The sequence below is a fragment of the Zootermopsis nevadensis genome, unplaced genomic scaffold (genome assembly GCF_977971745.1).
Source record: "Zootermopsis nevadensis isolate Lab colony 2312 unplaced genomic scaffold, Znev_1.0 Znev_ptg000030l, whole genome shotgun sequence".
Classification (NCBI taxonomy): domain Eukaryota; kingdom Metazoa; phylum Arthropoda; class Insecta; order Blattodea; family Termopsidae; genus Zootermopsis; species Zootermopsis nevadensis.
Window position 1 is genome coordinate 22,802,177 of NW_028259162.1, and position 19,390 is coordinate 22,821,566.

General features: G+C 42.5%; 2 protein-coding genes across 11 annotated transcripts in view; one reads left to right on the plus strand and one right to left on the minus strand.

Moving 5' to 3' along the window:
• Nucleotides 1–19,390, minus strand: part of cutlet (chromosome transmission fidelity protein 18 homolog) — a 157,997-nt gene that overhangs the window by 86,081 nt on the left and 52,526 nt on the right. For 3 of the 9 annotated variants that reach the window (XR_015537871.1, XM_087358806.1, XM_022084541.2), the window contains exons 1-5: nt 5,827–6,418; nt 3,269–3,372; nt 3,057–3,190; nt 2,453–2,585; nt 1,205–1,334 (exon numbers count right to left, since the gene is read on the minus strand). Coding sequence is in view for 8 of the 9 variants with exons in the window: in XM_087358806.1 (XP_087214932.1) it covers nt 1,205–1,334; nt 2,453–2,585; nt 3,057–3,190; nt 3,269–3,372; nt 5,827–5,978 (653 nt within the window). In the remaining variant the exon portion in view is untranslated. The other 6 variants (XM_022084548.2, XM_022084545.2, XM_022084543.2 and 3 more) reach the window with 5 other exon arrangements.
• sds22 (protein phosphatase 1 regulatory subunit sds22) lies at nt 6,628–11,089 on the plus strand. Of its 2 annotated transcripts, XM_022084550.2 has the most exons (8): nt 6,628–6,771; nt 6,996–7,094; nt 7,178–7,233; nt 7,710–7,906; nt 8,363–8,525; nt 9,472–9,588; nt 10,463–10,654; nt 10,738–11,089. In XM_022084550.2, exons 1-8 carry the CDS (start codon nt 6,765–6,767, stop codon nt 10,909–10,911), a joined length of 1,005 nt encoding a protein of 334 aa, XP_021940242.2. In that variant the 5' UTR covers nt 6,628–6,764; the 3' UTR covers nt 10,912–11,089. The 2 variants fall into 2 exon arrangements, with proteins under 2 accessions (XP_021940242.2, XP_087214935.1); XM_087358809.1 differs by lacking the exons at nt 6,628–6,771; nt 7,178–7,233 and having other exon boundaries at nt 7,009–7,094.

The window sequence follows — 19,390 nt, forward strand, 5'->3', positions numbered from 1 at the left end:
TCCATCCTTTTCTCGGACTGGGACCTGTTCATATACGTTCTTGGCAGATGATCCAGAAGTGGTTTGCCATTGCCTTCTTCTGTGTGTGAATGGAGTAACTGTTGGGATGCCACGGAGGAAAACTCCGTGTTGCCTAGACCACGGCCTTGCCCAACACAAGTTATAAATTCGGGCACCGCCGGGAATCGAACCCGAGACCCCAGGATTACAAGGCCAGCGTTCTAACCGCTAGACCACCTCATCTTATTATTATTTAGTGTTCTGTCTGACGACAGGTCCATATGAACAGGATCCTTCCATCCTTTTCTCGGACTGGGACCTGTTCATATACGTTCTTGGCAGATGATCCAGAAGTGGTTTCCTGGCAGACTACTCCAGTTTAATAAAACTTGTGCACTGCATTTGTAAGAAACCAATAGACATGCTTGTGAAATATCAATGTTGACTAAATGTACAGAGCGTTTCTAAATCGTGTGCCATAAATAATAGATAAACTTCGGAGTACGAATATGACTAAAAGAGTCCAATGGACATCGGTCTAGAAATGCCTTACAGAGGACAACATTCAAGGATACAAAAACACCTCTGAAATGTGAAATGCTTAATTGAAGGAGCATGTGATAAAAATTTTACAACAAATGATCAAAATTCCATCCACAGGCACGAACACTTGTTTTAAGACGATCCAACAACCTGGACATGCATAAACACCCGAGCTGTGGCACAAATCGCATTTCTCTAAACACTCCCCCATAACCAGACTGAAATATGCTGTAGCATCACCACATCCATTGCTGCGTGAACAACAAAACTTCCTCCAATAATTGACGTTAATGTCTACACACAATTAGCAACAGGGGACCTGTGAGTTCTTCTCGTAAGACACATTTACTGCCTTCTATGATTCTGCCACACACATTTGACAGCTTTGTGCGTCACGATGATTGAACCAGCCCTGCAAAGTGATACGCTCTTGACATTTTACCTTAACTCTATTTAGAACATTTCCAGACCTATGTTCACTGGACCTTTCTGACTCATAGTGACACTACTGACATCGTAAAGCACCCTAATTATTCATTGCACGTAATTTAAGAACATCCTATGTATGTGTGTAATTATTAACAAGTAAAATAATGTTTCAAACAAAATTTGTACACGTTTGTAATTTGCCTTCCTACAACATAAGAAAGAAGTATCTCACACGTCTGAATGTGGCGAGTCGCCGAGGACATGCCGGGACTGTGTCTGAGCTTGAACCAGTTGCCTTTGTGCTTTAATCCTCTTGATGAGGTCTGCATCAGTTTCCCCTGTGGCTTGCCTCTGTCTCTTTGCTGTGGATATTACAGACAGATTGGTACCCTGCGTTATATTTCACACTACACTGCTGCAGTCGGCCTGAATTTCTACTGACAGACTGATACGCTACATTCCAGTGTCACAAGTTTCATCCAATTTTCCTCAGTCCCTCCAACAATGCTGCAAATAACCTGTTTCTTCTAATTTATTTATCCATCAGGTATGGCTAATTATGAGTTATATACAGCACATCAGTTTATTAAAAATGATATAGTTCGTCTATCAACATTTTTCTCTGAAAAACTCTCTCTTTGGGCCATCATCTCATGAATATAGACATAAAAGAATCATCATTTCAACAAATGTAGAATTAGCGCATGTAACGCAACCCTAACATTTAAATATTCCATACACAATTTAAGATACAGTAAATATACTTTGACATAACCTATTATATTATATCATTCAATCTCATGTAAATAATTTTAGTAATGTCATCTTTTGTTCCCATAATGATGTTTAATGATGTTCATAGTTCACTGTAGGTTCTTCACCTGGCATGGCTATAAGTTTCGGAAAATTATATACTTGGTAACTAACCTCTTGGCTATAGCCTTTACGAACTTTAACCAAATATTTCAGTATGTATCATGTAAACCTCTGCCCCATGCACAGTGAAGGTGAACTACATAGTTCGAATCATCTTTTCACATCTACGGATCATGCACGCTTTATTATGATCTGCACCGTAAGCTCAATTGTAATTTTGTTCATATTTAAAAATATTTCTAAATACTTTTAACTGCAAGTAACAATGGTTTCATACGGACTTCTGCTTGGCTCAGACCCCACCTCCTAGCATATGACAACTGTATTCTGTGTTGTGAGTAATTTGTTTGCCATCATTTTGTTTCATAAACAGTGAGCTAATTCAATAAAATGTGTAACAAGAAACAAACGTGAGATTTTCCAAGAAAAGAGTTGATATAAATTATAACTTTTAATTAGCTGATTCCACAGACCACTTTCAACACTACATAAGCACATGTTAGAAAAACAAAATATAAACTCTTCTTGTGTTGAATTTTGTAATAAAATGTTCAACCCTCCTTTAAGAGGACTGTGCCCCGTGTCCTTAAAAATACCGACTTACCGCAAAGACTGTCCAAACTGTCCAGGTCCTCAAGCTCCATGTCACTAATGTCTCCAAACAACTCTGTCACTTTTCTCTTCCTGTCACTGTCCCCAGGAAGACCCACGTCAGTCTGTGGGGCTGCAGGTAAAACCTGTGCAATTTGAGTTGATATTACGTTGCAGAACTTCAAGATTCATACCATCACATCAATTGAAATTCAAGGAAATCGAGTCACCATTCATCGGGACCCCCAACCCTAACTATTGCACGTCATCTTCGTATACCCTACTGATGTTCTCTTTTGTATACATTCACCCACTTGATCTCTCCACCTTACCCTTGCACATGCCCTTTGTATCTAAAAATGAAATGCATACAATTACTTTGAATGTAGGAACAAATGTATCTTTATATGAACAAGATGTATACAAGTGTCTTGAAAACAGCCCCTTCTAATCAAACTTCACATGATATATGTTTTTCAAATTGGTTAGGCTCCAGCAATCAAATAAATCACACATCAGTGCTGGCAGACAGTAGTTTGGATTGAATTATAGTCAACTGAGATGACTCCGTTGCTTTCCCGATACACTAGCTGTAACACCTCGTGTACTATACTTACTTCTGGGAGCTGCAACTCCACATCATCCATCACCCCCAGTGCTGGAGCCACGGGTGATGGTGCTTTGGGGCTCGAGAAGTCCAAACTGCGCTTTGACTTGGGGCATGAACCCCTATCCGCATGTGAGCATTGATCTGAAACAACACACAACCCTGTCAATGTGTCAGGTAATTCTTTCATACATCAACAAATATCAGTACAGCCACCCTTACCTTCTAGTTCTCTCATCAACTCCAACTCCTCTGCATACATCATGTCAAACTCCTCCTCAGGGTCAGGAAAATCCATCTCTTCAATGCTGGTATTCTTGGAGCAACTGCAAACAATACACAACAGTGTAATAAACTATTCAACACACATCAGACCTATAGCAGGAAGATTTTGTGTCCATTTGCTTAACCTTACACAGAAAGAACAAATATTAATTTTCCCACTGTACAGCATAACACTAAAATAAAAAGCAAAATACTGAGCAAACTTTCATCACTCACTCTGTACAACCTAATATAAAGGAAGGTGTCAATGCTAGAAACCAAATATTACGTATCACACATTCCAGAGAAGCCGCTCCGAGTTCGCATGCAAAAAGGAACCTCTTTAATGGACATAATTCTTCTGTAGCTGCAAACAACTCTAACGAAGCATCAGATCATTTTCGGTACCGATATAAGGTTAGGTTGCCCTTAATGAAAGGGAATTAATAAGAATTCGAACAAAAACTATGCATTGCTGGAAATAAACAAACCATTTATTCCCTTAAATACTTACCTGTAACAAAACAAACTCCAGAAATGTTTTAACAAATCCCACCAAAAATGTGCTACTTACATTGCAAAATGGATGTAAACCAATTTCCCGCCAAGAGGTTTTTAAGGTTGGTTGGCGAAATGCAAAATTCGAAATTTTGATTGGTGCTGATTATAAAACCTGCCATCTATGAAAACATAATCCTGCATTTCTTCGATTTTCACTATGCTGCCATCTATAATAATAATTCGTACGTAAATTCTCGGCGCCATAATTCAAATCCCACAATTTACAAAAGCATACCAATCATTCTAAAAAAAATTAGTTTTACTGCCAGGTAGATGTTCATAGTCAGTCTTAAAAATATGCAACACTTTTCATCAACCGAAATAAATACAGTAGTACACCTCCCACTAAAATTAAGATTGGAAAGAAGTAGTCAGGAATAGAAATGCTTCTTCCATGCAAGAAAAGTATAGTTAAGTGTACTCATTTTCTGGTGTCTTTATTCCGAGTTCAATTCAAAGCAACAGCATGTATTGGGAAAATGTTTAGCACAAGTAAAGTATCCCTCCATCACAAAAAAGAAAGTGATCTTCCTTGTTCCATCAAAAAGCTTCATCTTTCAACTCAATGTTTTGTCACACCAAACACAAAAGTGTTTTAATGTGGAAACTGTCATCTCCATATCATCAAAAAACAACTGTCAAAACAGAGGGTCAGAAGGCTCATAGCAGTGTTGTGTGTCAACACAAACACTCTACCTTAGACTAGACTAGATTCTGTAGTGCTGTTTACAGATTTTTAATTAACCTCTAGACATCTTACAGCCATTTGATCATGTCATATGGAATTATTTTCTGGGGAAACTCAACAGATAGCAAAAAAGAATTTTACATTGAAAATAAAATCATCAGATCAATGGTAGGCACTAAAAGCAGAGCCTTGTGAAGGGGATTTAGAAATTGAATATTCTTACACTAGCCAGTGAAGTCTTCTTCCCATTATTTGTAGTAAACAACATAGAAAATTTTCAAACAAACTCATATTTCCATAATATAAGTACAAGAATCAGACATAACCTTCATATGTCAAACACTACATTCAGTAAACATTGAAAAGGAGTTTACTATACTCGAATTAAGCTTTTCAGTAATCTTCTCCTTGCTATGAAAGGTCTGAATTATGACAAAAACTTTTAGAAAACATTAAAGAGTATCTCCTCTTCCACTCCTTCTACTCCATAGAAGAATTTACCTCAACCAAATATTCTCAGCTATTGTAAATGAATGTACATGTTAGTGGGTATGATTTCTTGATTGTATGATTCTTCTCAATTTGTGGTAATACTATAATTGACTGTAAAATACTGTCATAACAATGTAATTTATATTTGCATTACAATACAAGTATTGTATTTGTACTATAACATGTTCTTCATCCTTGGCTTGGACCTATCAAGAATCTATGAAATGTAAATAAATTCTATTCTATGCGACAGCATATCTTTTAACTAGCAAAACATAGCTAACCTAACCTCAATTAGGATGTCCTTACTTATGCAAAATACCTCTACAATAATACTTTCAATGCCTGGCATAAAGATGATAAAACAAGAATCTCAATCTTGTATATAATCCCCAAGCATGCTTTTCTTTAGTGGCAAAGAGACATGCACAAGAACCATAGTTTTTCTAAGGGTGAAAGGATGGATGCTTTGGTCTGATTAGAAGTGTGCCACCAAACCACTGCAATTGGTGTAAAACATCATGAAAGTAATACTTTACAACTCCTTGAGAGCAAATAGTCAAGCAGTCCTGAAATTATCCACCAATTTTGCAACCCAGTTCACTGCCTGCTAGTGGACAATGGAGTCAGTTGTACTCAGTTAAAATCCTTATTCCTTAACATTCATCCTAATATTAACCTCTTGCAAGCTGAGATCTACCCCTTCAGGTTTTCTGATTAAAATATTTTAAGCAAATCCATTTCCACCATGTGTACTACTACATATAACACCCACCTCATTCTTCTGAAAATTGTCAGTGATGATGGCAAATCAAATTTTGAAAGTATTTTTATTGTTGAAGTGAAACAGGACACCTGCCCATCAAGATGGTTTAGATACAAACAAAACTGCCTGTTGATGCCCTTGTAACCGACTTCTGCAGGCATAGGCAAATTGATACCATTCTAAGGGAAGCCTGTGTGGGCCAAAATTTTAAAATTTCACCCAGCCCCGCCTGAGCCCGACATTTATCTTCAAATATCCATACCAAAACGCAGTCCGATTTCCTCTTATTCCAGCTCAAATAAAGCCTGATCTACTTACAATCTGCCCTATCCTATCATTTACACATTTTTATTTTAATGCACAAATGCCAGCAAACCGCTACGAGAATATCTGAAGTTATATTGAAGTTTGACGAACGGTATAAGGATATTGGATGACAAGTTTGTAAGGTGTTATCTCAAAATATCATAATGTCTCAAATTGAACCACAAACATCTACTACTCAAATTCTATTTCCCGGTTTAATGTCAACTCACAAGATATGGCCACGGCAAAGTTAAGCAAATAGTAACCCATATACTAAACTCTACGTTTCAAAATACACAACCTCATGACCTGCATATGAATTATCCAATATGATTTTCGATCCTACTACCAGACACTTGGAAGGAAGGAAGGAAGGAAGGAAGAACATAAATGTTACGTCGGACTCATCGACCGACGGGAGTAGCAGAAATAATAAACCAAAATCAATACCAACATACAAACACCGTCAAAATCACAGAAGATCGTCAATATGTTAGCGACACTGGGATCCCGTCAGAGAGTATATAACGAATAATCACACGAGACATAAGACGGCGTTGATTGCAAATGACACTTGTATTTTGCCGAGTCGTAATTTTGTTGATGTGAACTACAATTGTTTTGAAAATAACTTCACAATAATGGCAGGTAATGAGGAATATTCGTGTTACGAGTTTAAGTATTTTGGGTGTTAATTTGTGTTTGGAATAATTGTGTAACCATAACCTATATGCAACGGTTTCATAAGGGCAGTAATATGATAAAAGCCTTTAAGTTGAACATGCCCTGTTTGTGTCAATTTACGTTTCTCAAACTGTAAGAAGCACGCATATGCACACACATTTAATTGCCTGTTTTTGTGAGTTTTACAGAATCTCCTGTAGATGTTGACAATGCTAAAGACACAAATCCAGGACTGCAATCATCAGTCAGTGTTGAAACATGCCCTGGCACAGAGGAAATAGATGATCGTGAGTTTTTGCGTAATAGGAGTATATGATAAGCTCTTAGTGCAAACTAGAACAAGAAATGCTTATAAAGAACCATTTTGCAGGTGAAGATGAAGGCGAGAAACCCAAAGAGATACTGATTGTTGATCCAGACACTGAGGTATGCATAACAGTCATTAGATATTTCTGTCGCTATTAAAGCTGTGACAGGTCTAATGGTTTGTAAACATGAATAGTTGAGTTATCATTCAAACCAGTTAATCTGATAAATGAATTTCTAATGTTAGAAATGAAGGCTGTAGCTCTTAGTTTCATTTAACCTTGTTTATTGGTGGTCTCTTGCTCTGATAAAACCTGAAATGTGACTCATAGAGCTGCCTCAGCTCTGCTTTCTTTGCCTTTTCAAGGCCATCTTACTTCTTTGATCATTTAAAAATAGTTTTATGAATGTGTAGTATCCCATCAAAACAGTATGCTCAAATATACATTTACCTTTAAACTCTGTGTCAGTTGTACGAAGGCGGAAACAAGAATACTCATATCATTAGTCCTTGAAAGCTTTAGTGTGTAATGGTGATCTCACGGGCTGAACTGAAGCAGGTTTCTTCACTGTTTGTGTGTCTTGTTGTGAAACAGGAACTGGACATGAACCACCAGAAGATTAAGTGCCTGGAAAACTTGGAACCGCTCACCAAAGTGGAGCGCCTGTACTTCCGCTGGAACCTGATCAAGAAGATAGAGAATCTGGAAACGCTAGTGACTCTGAGAGAGCTGGAGCTGTATGACAACCAGATTACGACGCTGGAAAACCTTGACAGCCTCGTGAACCTGGAGTAAGACCATCAATTGTGAAATTTATCAGGCTAAAGCTCGAGTAATTGATTTTTACAGTTGAACAACTGCTGACCTCCGTTGAGATTCGACGTTCTCATGGCAGTGAAGAGCGCTGTGTTCTTCTGGATTGTGACACCACGTTCACTGAAGATGCTGATACGTACCTATGAGTCCTCGTGGTCTCACAACCCAGAACAGCATTGCCATTTGCATTGCTCTGTAGGATTGTGGATCGTGGTCTCTTAGTCTGACTGAAGGGCACAAACTTTCTTTCCTTTGATCTAAGATGTTTTCATTTTATGTGACTTGTCTGACAACTAAGCTTCTCTGTTCTATTTTGTGGAAGTGCCAAGTCTTGTTTTTCTTCTATAAGATGTTAGCGTTCTTTATACCCATTCCAGGGTCTGCTTCTACCAGGTGTCACGTGACTAATAGTACGCGTCCTGTGTTTATAGAGTCCTGGATGTGTCGTTCAACCGTGTGCATGAGATCAAGGGTCTGGGACAGCTGCACAAGTTGGAGAAACTGTATCTGTGCGCAAACAAGATCTCGCGTATCGAGAATGTGAACCATCTTAAGAACTTGACGCTGCTCGAGTTGGGGGACAACAAGATTCGGGCAAGTAGACCACCGGTACCTGATTTAGCATTCTGTGCTTCAGTAAGTTTTTGCCCTTTGTTACGTACGTCTTGGCGCGACCACGACACTGTCCGACATTACCGGCTTGAATGCAAGCGACAGAAACCATTTTGAACATGAAGTTACGCGTGAAACAGATATAGTCCCTGTTTCTGATGCGTTCCGGCCGGCCGACAGTGGACGGAACCTCGGTCGTACCTGCCGGCCACCGGAGCACAAGGACGCGGCGTGTCGTAAAAGCCGTCCTTACCCTGAGGCTCTGCATTCCAGGTCATAGCCATTTAGCTGGCTGGAGGAAATTTGGATTAAGTTACTCTTTGAGTTTGGACTGACGGTCAAACTAAGTGGTCCAGATAACATTTGCCATGTCATGATTTTTCATTTGTTGTGCCACTTGTCCATGGTTTCAGAAAATAGTTTTGATTGGTGCTTTAGAAGTTTATGAGACCATCCTTTTGATGTGGATGTGAGAGACCTTGGTGTCATGACCTTCATACTCTATTTCACAAAACGTACTTCTGTGCTGCGACACGAGGCTGTGCCCCGCCATGGAACACGGCGAGATTTAAATTAACGGCGCTGTTTTTAAAATGCTTGAAAGTAACTCTTTTGTGATACAGCTTAAATGTTTGACAGTCCTAACACCAGAGCTCACCACTTGACATCTTCCCAAGGTCCGTCTTATCCCCCCGTCTCAGTGGTCCCCCAAGTTCATGCTTTTCAAAGGGTTTCCATACCAAAATTCACGTGTTATTTCTTGTTCCTCTATGTCTGGCCTGTGATCGCACCTTCATTTGACTACCACATAATTTGAGGGGAGCTCTATACCTCATTTGCACGCGCTTCATGTCCGGGCATTGGCCCTTTTGCCACGCGTCTCGATTTCAACTTCTCTGTGCTGCTATAAACGTCGTAATTGTTTCAGGTCATCGAGAACCTGGAAGGACTCGACAGCTTGAAGTGCCTGTACCTGGGGAAGAACAAGATAACAAAAATCCAGAATCTGGATGCACTGCGCACTCTGCAGGTGCTCAGTGTTCAGGTAGGTGGCAACACTGTAGTTAGCGTGGCCTCAGACGAACCTGTTTTAGAGGAGAACCTGGGGGTACCCGCGTTCATCGGGCACTGGAACTGCAAAGTTTTGCAGGATGTTTAAAACTTAATGGTTACGGCGAATGTTGAGAATGCGGTCTGTTTTCATGAATGCAGGCTCCCACTGTTTTGCTCGGCAGCTTTAGTATCGGTCTTCGGTTCCTCCAGTGCGTGTGGGTTCGCCCCACAGACCACTCCACTGTGGTGGCCCCAGAGAAAGAAACTGGGGTACAAGTCCTTGGACTTGAGGAGATCAGGCGGTTTCATGAGACGTTACGATGCGCGGTGCAATCTTGCTGAAGTCAGGAAGTTTTCATCCGCTTGAAGGATTGAAGTGAAATCCTACAGGTCCGCTTGCTTTGTCGCTGAAACAGTTCATTCCATTTCCCTCGATGAACACCCTAGACCGCCTGAAATATTGCGAGCGCTTTGCTCTGTCCGGCTCTTTCAGTCCGTATGACGCGGTCGCAGGTTTCTCTTGGCTCGTCGCTCGTTCTCAGGAAAATAGTCAACCAGTCATGAGATCATCTTATCTTGCGCCTCTGCGAGTGAGCGAGTCGCAAAATAATGTTCGTACACTGTCTCTTCTAACCTTGTCGAAAGCTTTCACGTACTCCGTAAACAGAATGCGAGTTTATTTTTGGGATTCTGTGCCTTCTTCAGTGGTTTTAGCGTAAATGCATTGTCACTGCGCGAAGCTCATTTCTTCTTGTGTTCAGCGCGTAGCTTGTGCTCGCTGTTGAGAAGACCTCCCATGTATATTTGCATCTCCCTTGATCTCCAAAATGCAGATCATTCTGTGTGAATGTCGATCTTCTCCGCAGAGCAACCGGTTGACCAAGATCGAGAACCTGGACGGCCTGACGCGGCTCGACCAGCTGTACCTGTCCGAGAACGGACTGACGAAGATCGAGGGCCTGGACAGAAATCTGGAGATCTCGACCCTTGACCTCGCCAACAACAAAATCCGCGCGATCGAGAACGTTCAGCACCTGAGCAAACTGGAGGAGTTTTGGGTGAGACGACCTTTTGTTGGTGTTTGATGGTATTCTGTGTCTCGCTTATTGCGGAATGAGCGGCCTTGAAATGTGTTTTGCAGCTGAACAACAACCTGGTGGACGAGTGGTCGAGCGCCCAGAGCCTCGCTGGCAACAAGAAGCTGCTCACCGTCTACTTGGAGCACAATCCGGTGGCGAAGGACCCCGGCTACCGACGCAAACTCAAGATCATCTTGCCCTGGGTTTCCCAGATCGACGCGACGTTGTGCAGGTGAATGCGCTGGGAACGCGTTCCAATCTTTTTAGCTAGCGTAGGAGCCCCGTGGGGGTTGGAACGTGCGTGAATTCTGTGTACGAGGACCAATCGCAAAGTCTCTGTTCCCCTCAAATGTTGTGTATTAATAAATTGTATTATCAGATGTTTCAAAAAATAAAATTCTGTGTAACGTCAAACTTCGTGGCTGATTGTCCGTGTCATCACATCAGTCTGTCTGCATTCAGTTTCTGTCGTGTGTGTCCTCATCTTTGTTGTCCGAGCATCAGACGAGGAAGTTGTGCTGAGCGGCTGTCAGCATTTCAAGACGACGGAGGTCGTCATGATGATGATGCAGGGTCCATGCGCACAGTGGGAGATGGACGCTGTCTTACCACGAGGAGTCAGACAAACGCTTACATTTCTTATCAGTCTTAATTGCCCCCAAAATTATAGCAGGCCTAATCATCATCCTTTAACCAATCTTCACCGAGATTCGAACCCAGGAGTTTTTCGGGTTTGTGACCTTAGTTTCGGAGCAACAGAGAGCATCTTAATCGGGAATCGAACTCGGAACACTTTTTCCCGGAGTTGCTACCCTGATTACGTTCTCCTTTTGATCTCGATGACTAAGCGTGCCGAATTCGGTGCAAACCGGTTTTTTTGCGTTCTCGAGCTACAGGCGAAGAAAGTAATGAATCCACAAATTCGACTAAAACAGCTCTAGACAATGAAAGTAATATTTATTTAGACTAGAAACTCTCCCAGCTGCAGATCTTATCAAGACTACTCAAGGGTATTTCGTGTTGGAGCGCTCTGGATGTCAGAGAACCTTCGTCAGATGTTCTCCGAGGCAGCCTGTCGCCAGCCAAAGGACATTACTCACCCGGACTGTGGGAGTGAAGGATATCTCATCGTCTGAGTAAAACATGGCCCGTAAATATCCTGCCAGATAGCGGAACCTACCGCAGACACGCCCACACTCGCGGAGTTAAGGGTTCGGTTCCCGGCGCGACCACACACAGCATTTCTCGATTTCTCTCCCGAGTTTCGAGAGCACATCGCAAACGATTGGCCTGGTTATAATTTGAAAATCTTTTCACAAACCATCGTAGTTGTGGTCCAGGGGGCAGGGGTTCGAACCTGGACAGACGCCAACAACGTAGCCCTGCTTCTTGGCTAATCCACTTCGTAGAGTCCGAGTTTCCACGAAATTCTGTGCAAATGGGACCGATTGGACTGTCCCCAGGACGCCAGACTCCTAGCTCCACGCTCCAGTCGCTTTATCCCCACAGCCCCTCCCCCCTTCCAGTAACCATGAGAGGGCTCTGACATTTTATCATCACGCGAGAGATGTTTCGAGATGATTTCTCGCTATTTGCGCCCGCACTGAGTGTGCATTCCACAGGGGCGGGGCGGTCCACCATGAATAAAACAAGCGACTGTGCAGCGAGCCCAGGCGTGCCAACTGACGACACTGCACAGGACACCGAGTCCCAACCAGAGAACTCCGCAGCTCGGCGTTCTATACCCGACTCCAACGTGTTTCAGAGGCACGTGATGATGGCTCCCTCTACTACCCGTTCTAAAAACATTTTTCTGACAGTGGATCCTGCACTCGTTTCAGGGGGAAAAGAACAATGCTCGCGAATGGTTAGCCGAATAATCCCTCGCCATTTCGAGATGAAGTCGAACCCCCTCGATTCTTCAAAATATAGGACAGTTGCGCCCCAAAAAGTGTGTTACTGATTTTGCAACTAACAAAAACTGTTGTTAATCGAACGAGCGTCTTAAGTCAGCGAAAGGACCTCCTGTGCAAACAAACATTCCGTACTGTGACACGTTTAAACTGACGAGAGTTTTGTGTTGTATTTCTTCTCCGGAAACAGCCCTTTTCCACTCGACTGACCAAAACCCCCACCCCCAGCGTTGCAATATTCACCACGCCCTTCAAACATCGTGGAATCAGGCATAAAGAAGCTTCGGCGTATGGTGGGCGGAGGTAAAGTTCCATGTATTCTAGCCGCAGGCTCCTTTGAACCCCCACGCCCAATCCATTGATCGTATTAGCCGATCACTTCACACCAACAGCGGCAGATTTTTAGGCTCGTTCAAAATCACACTCACAAAGACGCGCCTGTTAACTTTGCCCTCTGCTGTCTGTCTGTCTGTCTAGCCACTGAACGGTTTTTCATGGAATTTAATATTTTTGCTATTATTTCGAAATTTGTTTACAAATTCTAACTCCGGCTAAAATCACACGTAAGATGAGTAACTGCCCGCTCCGCTCGGGGAATCACTCACTGGCTCTGAAGTCACTGGTGGTATTCGGAACGTCAAAGATCAAATTCTGGTTCGCCGGAGCTGTGTCTACAACGCGCAGGGCCGACCTTCGGCAAAGGACCAGGGCGTGAACTCTCCCCGTCTTGTGCCGAATTCTAAGCTCAGCAAACAGAGGCCTCGTCTTTGTGGCGTGGAGCTTTCGCACAGGAGCCAGCAAACATTTTCGTCCTGTATCCCATTACATTTACTCTAAATAAGTGCTGTGGGTGGAAGTCAATACACGACCACTTCCCTGTATTTACGGAACAGATTAAATCCCAGAAATTCTTGCTACCTTTCAGCTCGGGCCGTTCGTCTTTTCGCTCGCTATCTAAACACGTGACAATTAAAATATGAGACTAGAACAAGAAATTCTATAATTTTGTGTGAGGGTGTTGAGTAAAACTGCGTAACGAGGAGCTTCACATTGCCATTAGCATGATCAGATGAAGCATTAGTAAGATGGATGGTAATTCTGAAGAGGTCGGACTGTTTCGGATAATATTAAAATGCATGTTCAACTGTGAAGTTGTCAGTTGGTTTCACGTGATTCAGAACAGGGTGGAATGGTGAGGCGTTGGTGAAAATTCGGGTTTCGTAGCGGATGTCACTGTCAGATTGTAAAAATTAATTGCTCTTCATGGAGTCAGTTACTCAGTGTCCCTTGGATGGTTAAGTCTGCAGATGAACTGAGTTACACATAAAATGAACACAGGATACAAAAATTGCTAACAATAATTTACGTTTAATAACCTCAGTGAAGAACGTGTAGATGCGAGCATTTTAGAAATGGATTTCCAGATGAGAACTGGATTGAGCTGGCACAAGGTAGGACTTTCTTGATGATTGTGGCTGAATTTTCTGGTTGCACAGCTAACGGATGTTGGTTACTACGTAAACCGGACGCAGAGTCAGTCAGAACACAACTGAAGATGCGCTTTTTCGGGGCCGCGGAGCGTATTGTAGTTTGTGAAGCGCCCGGTAGTGTTAAAACTGAACACAAGTTGCGGGACTACGTCTTCGAAGGAGATGTCGTACTTTTGGGTGGAGTTCGCCGGAAACGGAACTCGCGTCAGATACAACAAAAGAAGGTCGTCCGTCCGTCCGTCACTCCTAGCGAGTCAACAAAGGAACAAACAGCGACTGTTTGCATAGCCCAGGTCCTGAGTTCGAAATTTCCCTGTGACGTCACTTCCGTGCGTCGCTGTTTCTCTCCCTTTGAGGTCAAACTTGAGAAAAAGAAGACGTGTCTCCTTGCAGCTTCACCTGTAAGATCCACGTCCAGTTGGGAGAGCAAACTTAGTAAACAATTCCGGAAGATCCATTTCAATGTGAGCCCCTGTGACCTCTTCCCTTCTGAGTTACAGGCTTCAACAACTCTGTAAGCGCTTTTGACCTCACCACGTGCCTTCCTCACCTATTGATCCGATCGCCCTCTCGTGGGCCAGCGAACTCTGGGGCCTCATGACCGAAACCAATGAAATCGAACGTTAGAGCAAAAATTATCTGAGGTCGTTGTGTTTGGGGGGGGGGGAGATATTGTTACGGTACAATAATTTGGGCTCACATTTGTGGAAGAACAGCCCAAGACACAACAACATCGGGGCAAAAATATGAACAGGGAAACAGACTTGATGTGGCGTAAAGAAAGACTTTGGAATGTCGGTGTGGCTGCTCCAGAGAGAAGAACTTCGCTGTCTCCAGCGTCGGTGAGTCTTACGCTCTTCTCTGAAGCTGGCAGATCAATTTCCTTGCGAAGCGACACATGGACACAATTTTGGCATAGTTAGAAATAAAAGGAAATGATAACGCAGACCCTGCCCGAAATTAATTCGCGGATGTAAAATTTGAACACGGATTGACGGTACGTGAAGACGGCGTTGAGGAGAACGAGCCCACATGTGCCTGAGGTAAATAAAGTAACAGAGGAGACATAAGAAAGGGCTTCACCTAATAGTGTACTGTTGTGGCAATTACGTCAAAAAGGATGGGGTAAACATGTAGCACGATTGAAGGAAACAAAAACTGTGGTTTAAGTTATTCAGCAATTCGGCTCTAAAACCCCCACGTAGCTTAAGAAGATTTTCAGACTTCAACTCTGACATGTCTACGCCTGTCTGTTTGTCCGTCCGCATAATACAGCTCGGCCCCAAGACGAACACTAATTTTTTTTTTGAGATGGATTCATCAGTGCTGCCAACTATCCTCTGTCGCCTGTTTTTTTTTTTAAATGTGACCATGAACGGCGTTCGTAGGTGTCGTGGCTTCGAATCTCTGTCGTCTGGGTCTGGGCCTATAATTTAGTCTTCGGAATGTGGGCGGAGCTTGAACCTACCCAGGACATCATTTCCGTTTCGAATAACAGCGCTACGGCGGGATAAAACCAAGTTCTCATTTATTCAGAAATCGAGTCTGAATTCTTTTGGTCGTGTTAATCAGCAAACGCAGGGCAAAAGCTTACGGATGCTATCGCCGTTACCAGACCCACTTTAAACCACGGCCCTTCTTCTGCCTGGTCTAAATAAGTCTTACGCTTTCCACAGAGACATTCAGCCCTTCGAAGCCGAAATGATCCCTGTTTCCACTGAGAATCTTTCGAAACATAAATACGAAATGCACACTTGTTGAATTTTGAAATAGGCGGGTTCACGTTCCTTTAAAGGGTTATTAAATTATAACACGAGGGTTTATTCTCACCCTCAATCCTATTCCAGATACCGTCTTCTTTTACTAAAAGTAAACCTTAAAATAAAAATTTAGGTATAAATTAGCGTAATAGGCTCGTGGCTAGACTCTCCTAGGATCGAATCAAGTCTTTTGTTGCTTGCAAATGTAAGTTTGTTAGGTTGGTACACTGCTTTCCTTCGTAGAGTTTAATTCCACATCATTAACATACCAACATGGCGGCCGTGCAAACTTCAGAGAAGTGACACTCTCGCTACGATTTTGAAGCACTGGATGGCGAAAGGATTAAATGAGTTAGGAAGTGGCGTGAAATATTTTCTATGTTTATGGCATGCGTGGGTGGGTGATGACGTCAACACGGAGAATTTGGCAAGCGGGTTGCTCTCTGGCAAACTCCTTCTGCTCCCCGGAACGTTAACAGAAGTTCAAGTAAAGCACATCTTTTTGTTGTACGATTTGAATCAAAATTAAGAAGTGTCGATAAACTTTACAAAAAATCCCCAGTACAAGATATAAACATTTTGTCGTCGGTTTTCGAGTTGTCACATGCGGACAGACAGACCGACAGATTGACCAAGCAAATGGAAGAGTTTCTGCTCCGTTCAGTTGAGAAGAATCATCGTTTGTTGTAACTTTCTTGTGGAATGCAAAATAATTATCGGCCTTATAAATGCACTGCAGGAGGGAGTGTGGAAGTTGGTAACAGCCACAGGTCAAGAGTTGAAGCAATGCACAGTATAGGCTAATGTAACAGGCGCATTAATCCGAAGGAATTACAGGTGATACGGCGACAACTAATTTGCAATTGTAACGAAACTGAAGGCAAATGAATAATCAGCACCAGGAATGCGTTGCTCACTGTTATCACCCGCTGGAAAACAATTACGAGCTGTAATTTTTAACGCGCCTATGATTCAAGCTCGTATTGTAAAGTTCATTAAATAACTGCAGACTTTACGAGACTTCATTCTGCTGAAACAAACTAACAGTTAGTTTTCCTGTAAACTGAATCATTTTGACAGGATTGTGTATTTTTGCTCTGATGGAAGGTAGTCGTTAAAAATGTGCGAACTAATTCACAACTGAAAAGGCTCCACGCGCTCGGATGGAAGGAGCGAATTTAATTGGCGCTCAGTAAGGTTCCGAGCGCTCCTAGAAGGCAAACATTTACAGACATAATTTGAGGTCCGTCCGTCTAGGAGTTCCAGGAGGCTTATCGCATTAGGTTTGTGATTTTTGGATAAATACCTCCCCTACAGGAGTTCAAAGTTGTTTTAATTAATGACAGAAACGTCAATGTTCATTTACAGGCAGTTTCAGTTTATTATTTACGAACAAATAATTGTGAATATAAAACCGGATGCAATCATTAATTGGGGTCTGGTGGGGGAGGTGATTCTTCATCCAATTTCAATTTTCAAAGCGTAATTTCAGATTTCGTTCTTCGAAGCGAGGATAAAGGCTTATTGCTTCTTGTGAAAACCAGCCTAATCAGACAACCACAAATATTCATAATTTTAAATTTGGAAAGTGTGATTAACGACCCAAAGGTTTATTAATTAATTGTGGAATGAAAGCATTACAGCTTTTACTGGTTTTTGCCGAAACCTATAGACAAACTTGACAGTAAACAATTTCAATTCGTACAGAAAAAGAATTGACAGTGGAACCACGGTTCCCTAGTTAACGTTGAAGAACGCATACCTTTGCATCTTATCTATACGTGACGTCATCCGCCGACAGCTTATCTACGTGTTGCGTCATGTACTCATCGCTCACTCTAGAACCGTTCTTTGTCACCAAATAATGGCCAGAACTCCTAAACCGTGAGAGTTAGCTGAAATCTGTTTGCAAATTTGAAAAGCTCGTGTTTATTTACGTATTTCATTCGCAATATGTCCCATCTACCTCTTAACCTTAGACGTGGCAAGCAGTTGAAGTTGAGGAACGAGGGTATAGTTATTACGTGTTTTGGGTAATTATTTCAACAATTTATAGAATAAAGTAAACATCATGTATTTACTCTTTAATTTACATATAGGTTTATATTCTCTGTCTTACATAGGTCTCGAGTTATTGGCTTTTGAAGAAGTTACACACCAACGTTACCTTACGTATTACAGTTTCCGTCGAGTGTACCGTAATTTTATGAACGTTATTCAACGCATGAGATGCTTAAGGAAAAATTTTAAACTACATTAAACCTGTAAATGAAATTTCTTGCAGATTGACAGATTACTCAGTGTTCGGAGTATAGCAGATGGTATGATACAATGTAGACTTCAACCATTCATATGATACCAGATGCTTTAACATTCATGGGTTTATGGGTTCCGTACGGATCTCTTAACGAACAGAGAAATTGCCAGGGATCAACTGAGTGGATTTAGGCTAATTAAAGTTTGATAATGATGATGTTGTTCTCCTGGGTTTGGGTGGTGTCTCCATCTTTAGGGCTGGAGATGAAGACGAGACTACATGGGGCCAGAACCCAAAATATCACAATCCTCACCGCCGTGGAAACCTCAAACATCGCACGTTTAAAATGTGTTTAAATGAAACCTCTGGACTCTGTAGGGTTCGGAGAGGCGAATCTTTGTCTACTGAATTTCCCACTCAGAATGGTCTGCTACAAGGATGTCATGTCCTTTTCAGTTTTGGCTCAGAAATCGCCGCTTGGAGGACCCACGGACACGAAGCGAAACTCGAAATGAACTAAACAAATTAGCTCGTGGTCCGTGCAGATGATAATTCGCTTGACGAAGGCATGAACAGCTCTGGTGATAGAATTTGAGGTTCCGACGGCGGTGAGTCCATAGATGGCGGTCTTCTGGGTTGTTGCTCCGTGCACTCTGGGAGAAGTTTACCGACGTTTCAGAGGTGCTTGTTGCCTCCATCATGAGGGCGATGAGTCATGGCTGGTAAGCGTGTAGCAGACTACACAGGATGTGGGGGAGGATTCCCTCGGTACACACAAGGCGTTCAGTACATGGGGCGTTGGCCTGGAGCATGCCTAAACATTTTAGACCCCAGGACACGTACGCATTAAAATATGGATAAATGTAGCCTGTATATAGGCCGGGCGCGAGACCTTTAACTGATAATACAGAGAAATGAGCTGTTTCACGAACGATGGTCAGCGCCTCTGACGGACAGACGAAGGGAGTTTCAATATTGCCAGAGTCCACTTTTTGTATTTTTCTAATTTGGGGGTGCAGGCTTCCTGTTTCACAGGCGAACATTATTGAACTACGAGCTCATGAGATTGAGATGGGCGGAACATGTAGCGCGTAGGGAGATGTGGAAAGATGTTCGCACGGTTCTGAAGACAGAGGGTGGGAGGGTGTGAACCGGAGTCATGTGACCCAGGTTGGAGTCCAGAGGGTAGCAAACTGGATTCAGGTGACGTAGGAAAAGGTCCAGTGGCGGACTTTTCTGAATCCAGTGGCGAACCTTGTGGCTCCACAGAAGGCGGGGATTTCTCGACGAGCTGG

What these genes read in the sequence shown, in the direction of transcription:
- sds22 (XM_022084550.2), top strand. An exon ending in CACAGAGGAAATAGATGATC is followed by an intron (nt 7,095 to 7,177) that starts GTGAGTTTTTGC and finishes ACCATTTTGCAG; the next exon opens with GTGAAGATGAAGGCGAGAAA. An exon ending in GCAAACTGGAGGAGTTTTGG is followed by an intron (nt 10,655 to 10,737) that starts GTGAGACGACCT and finishes TGTGTTTTGCAG; the next exon opens with CTGAACAACAACCTGGTGGA.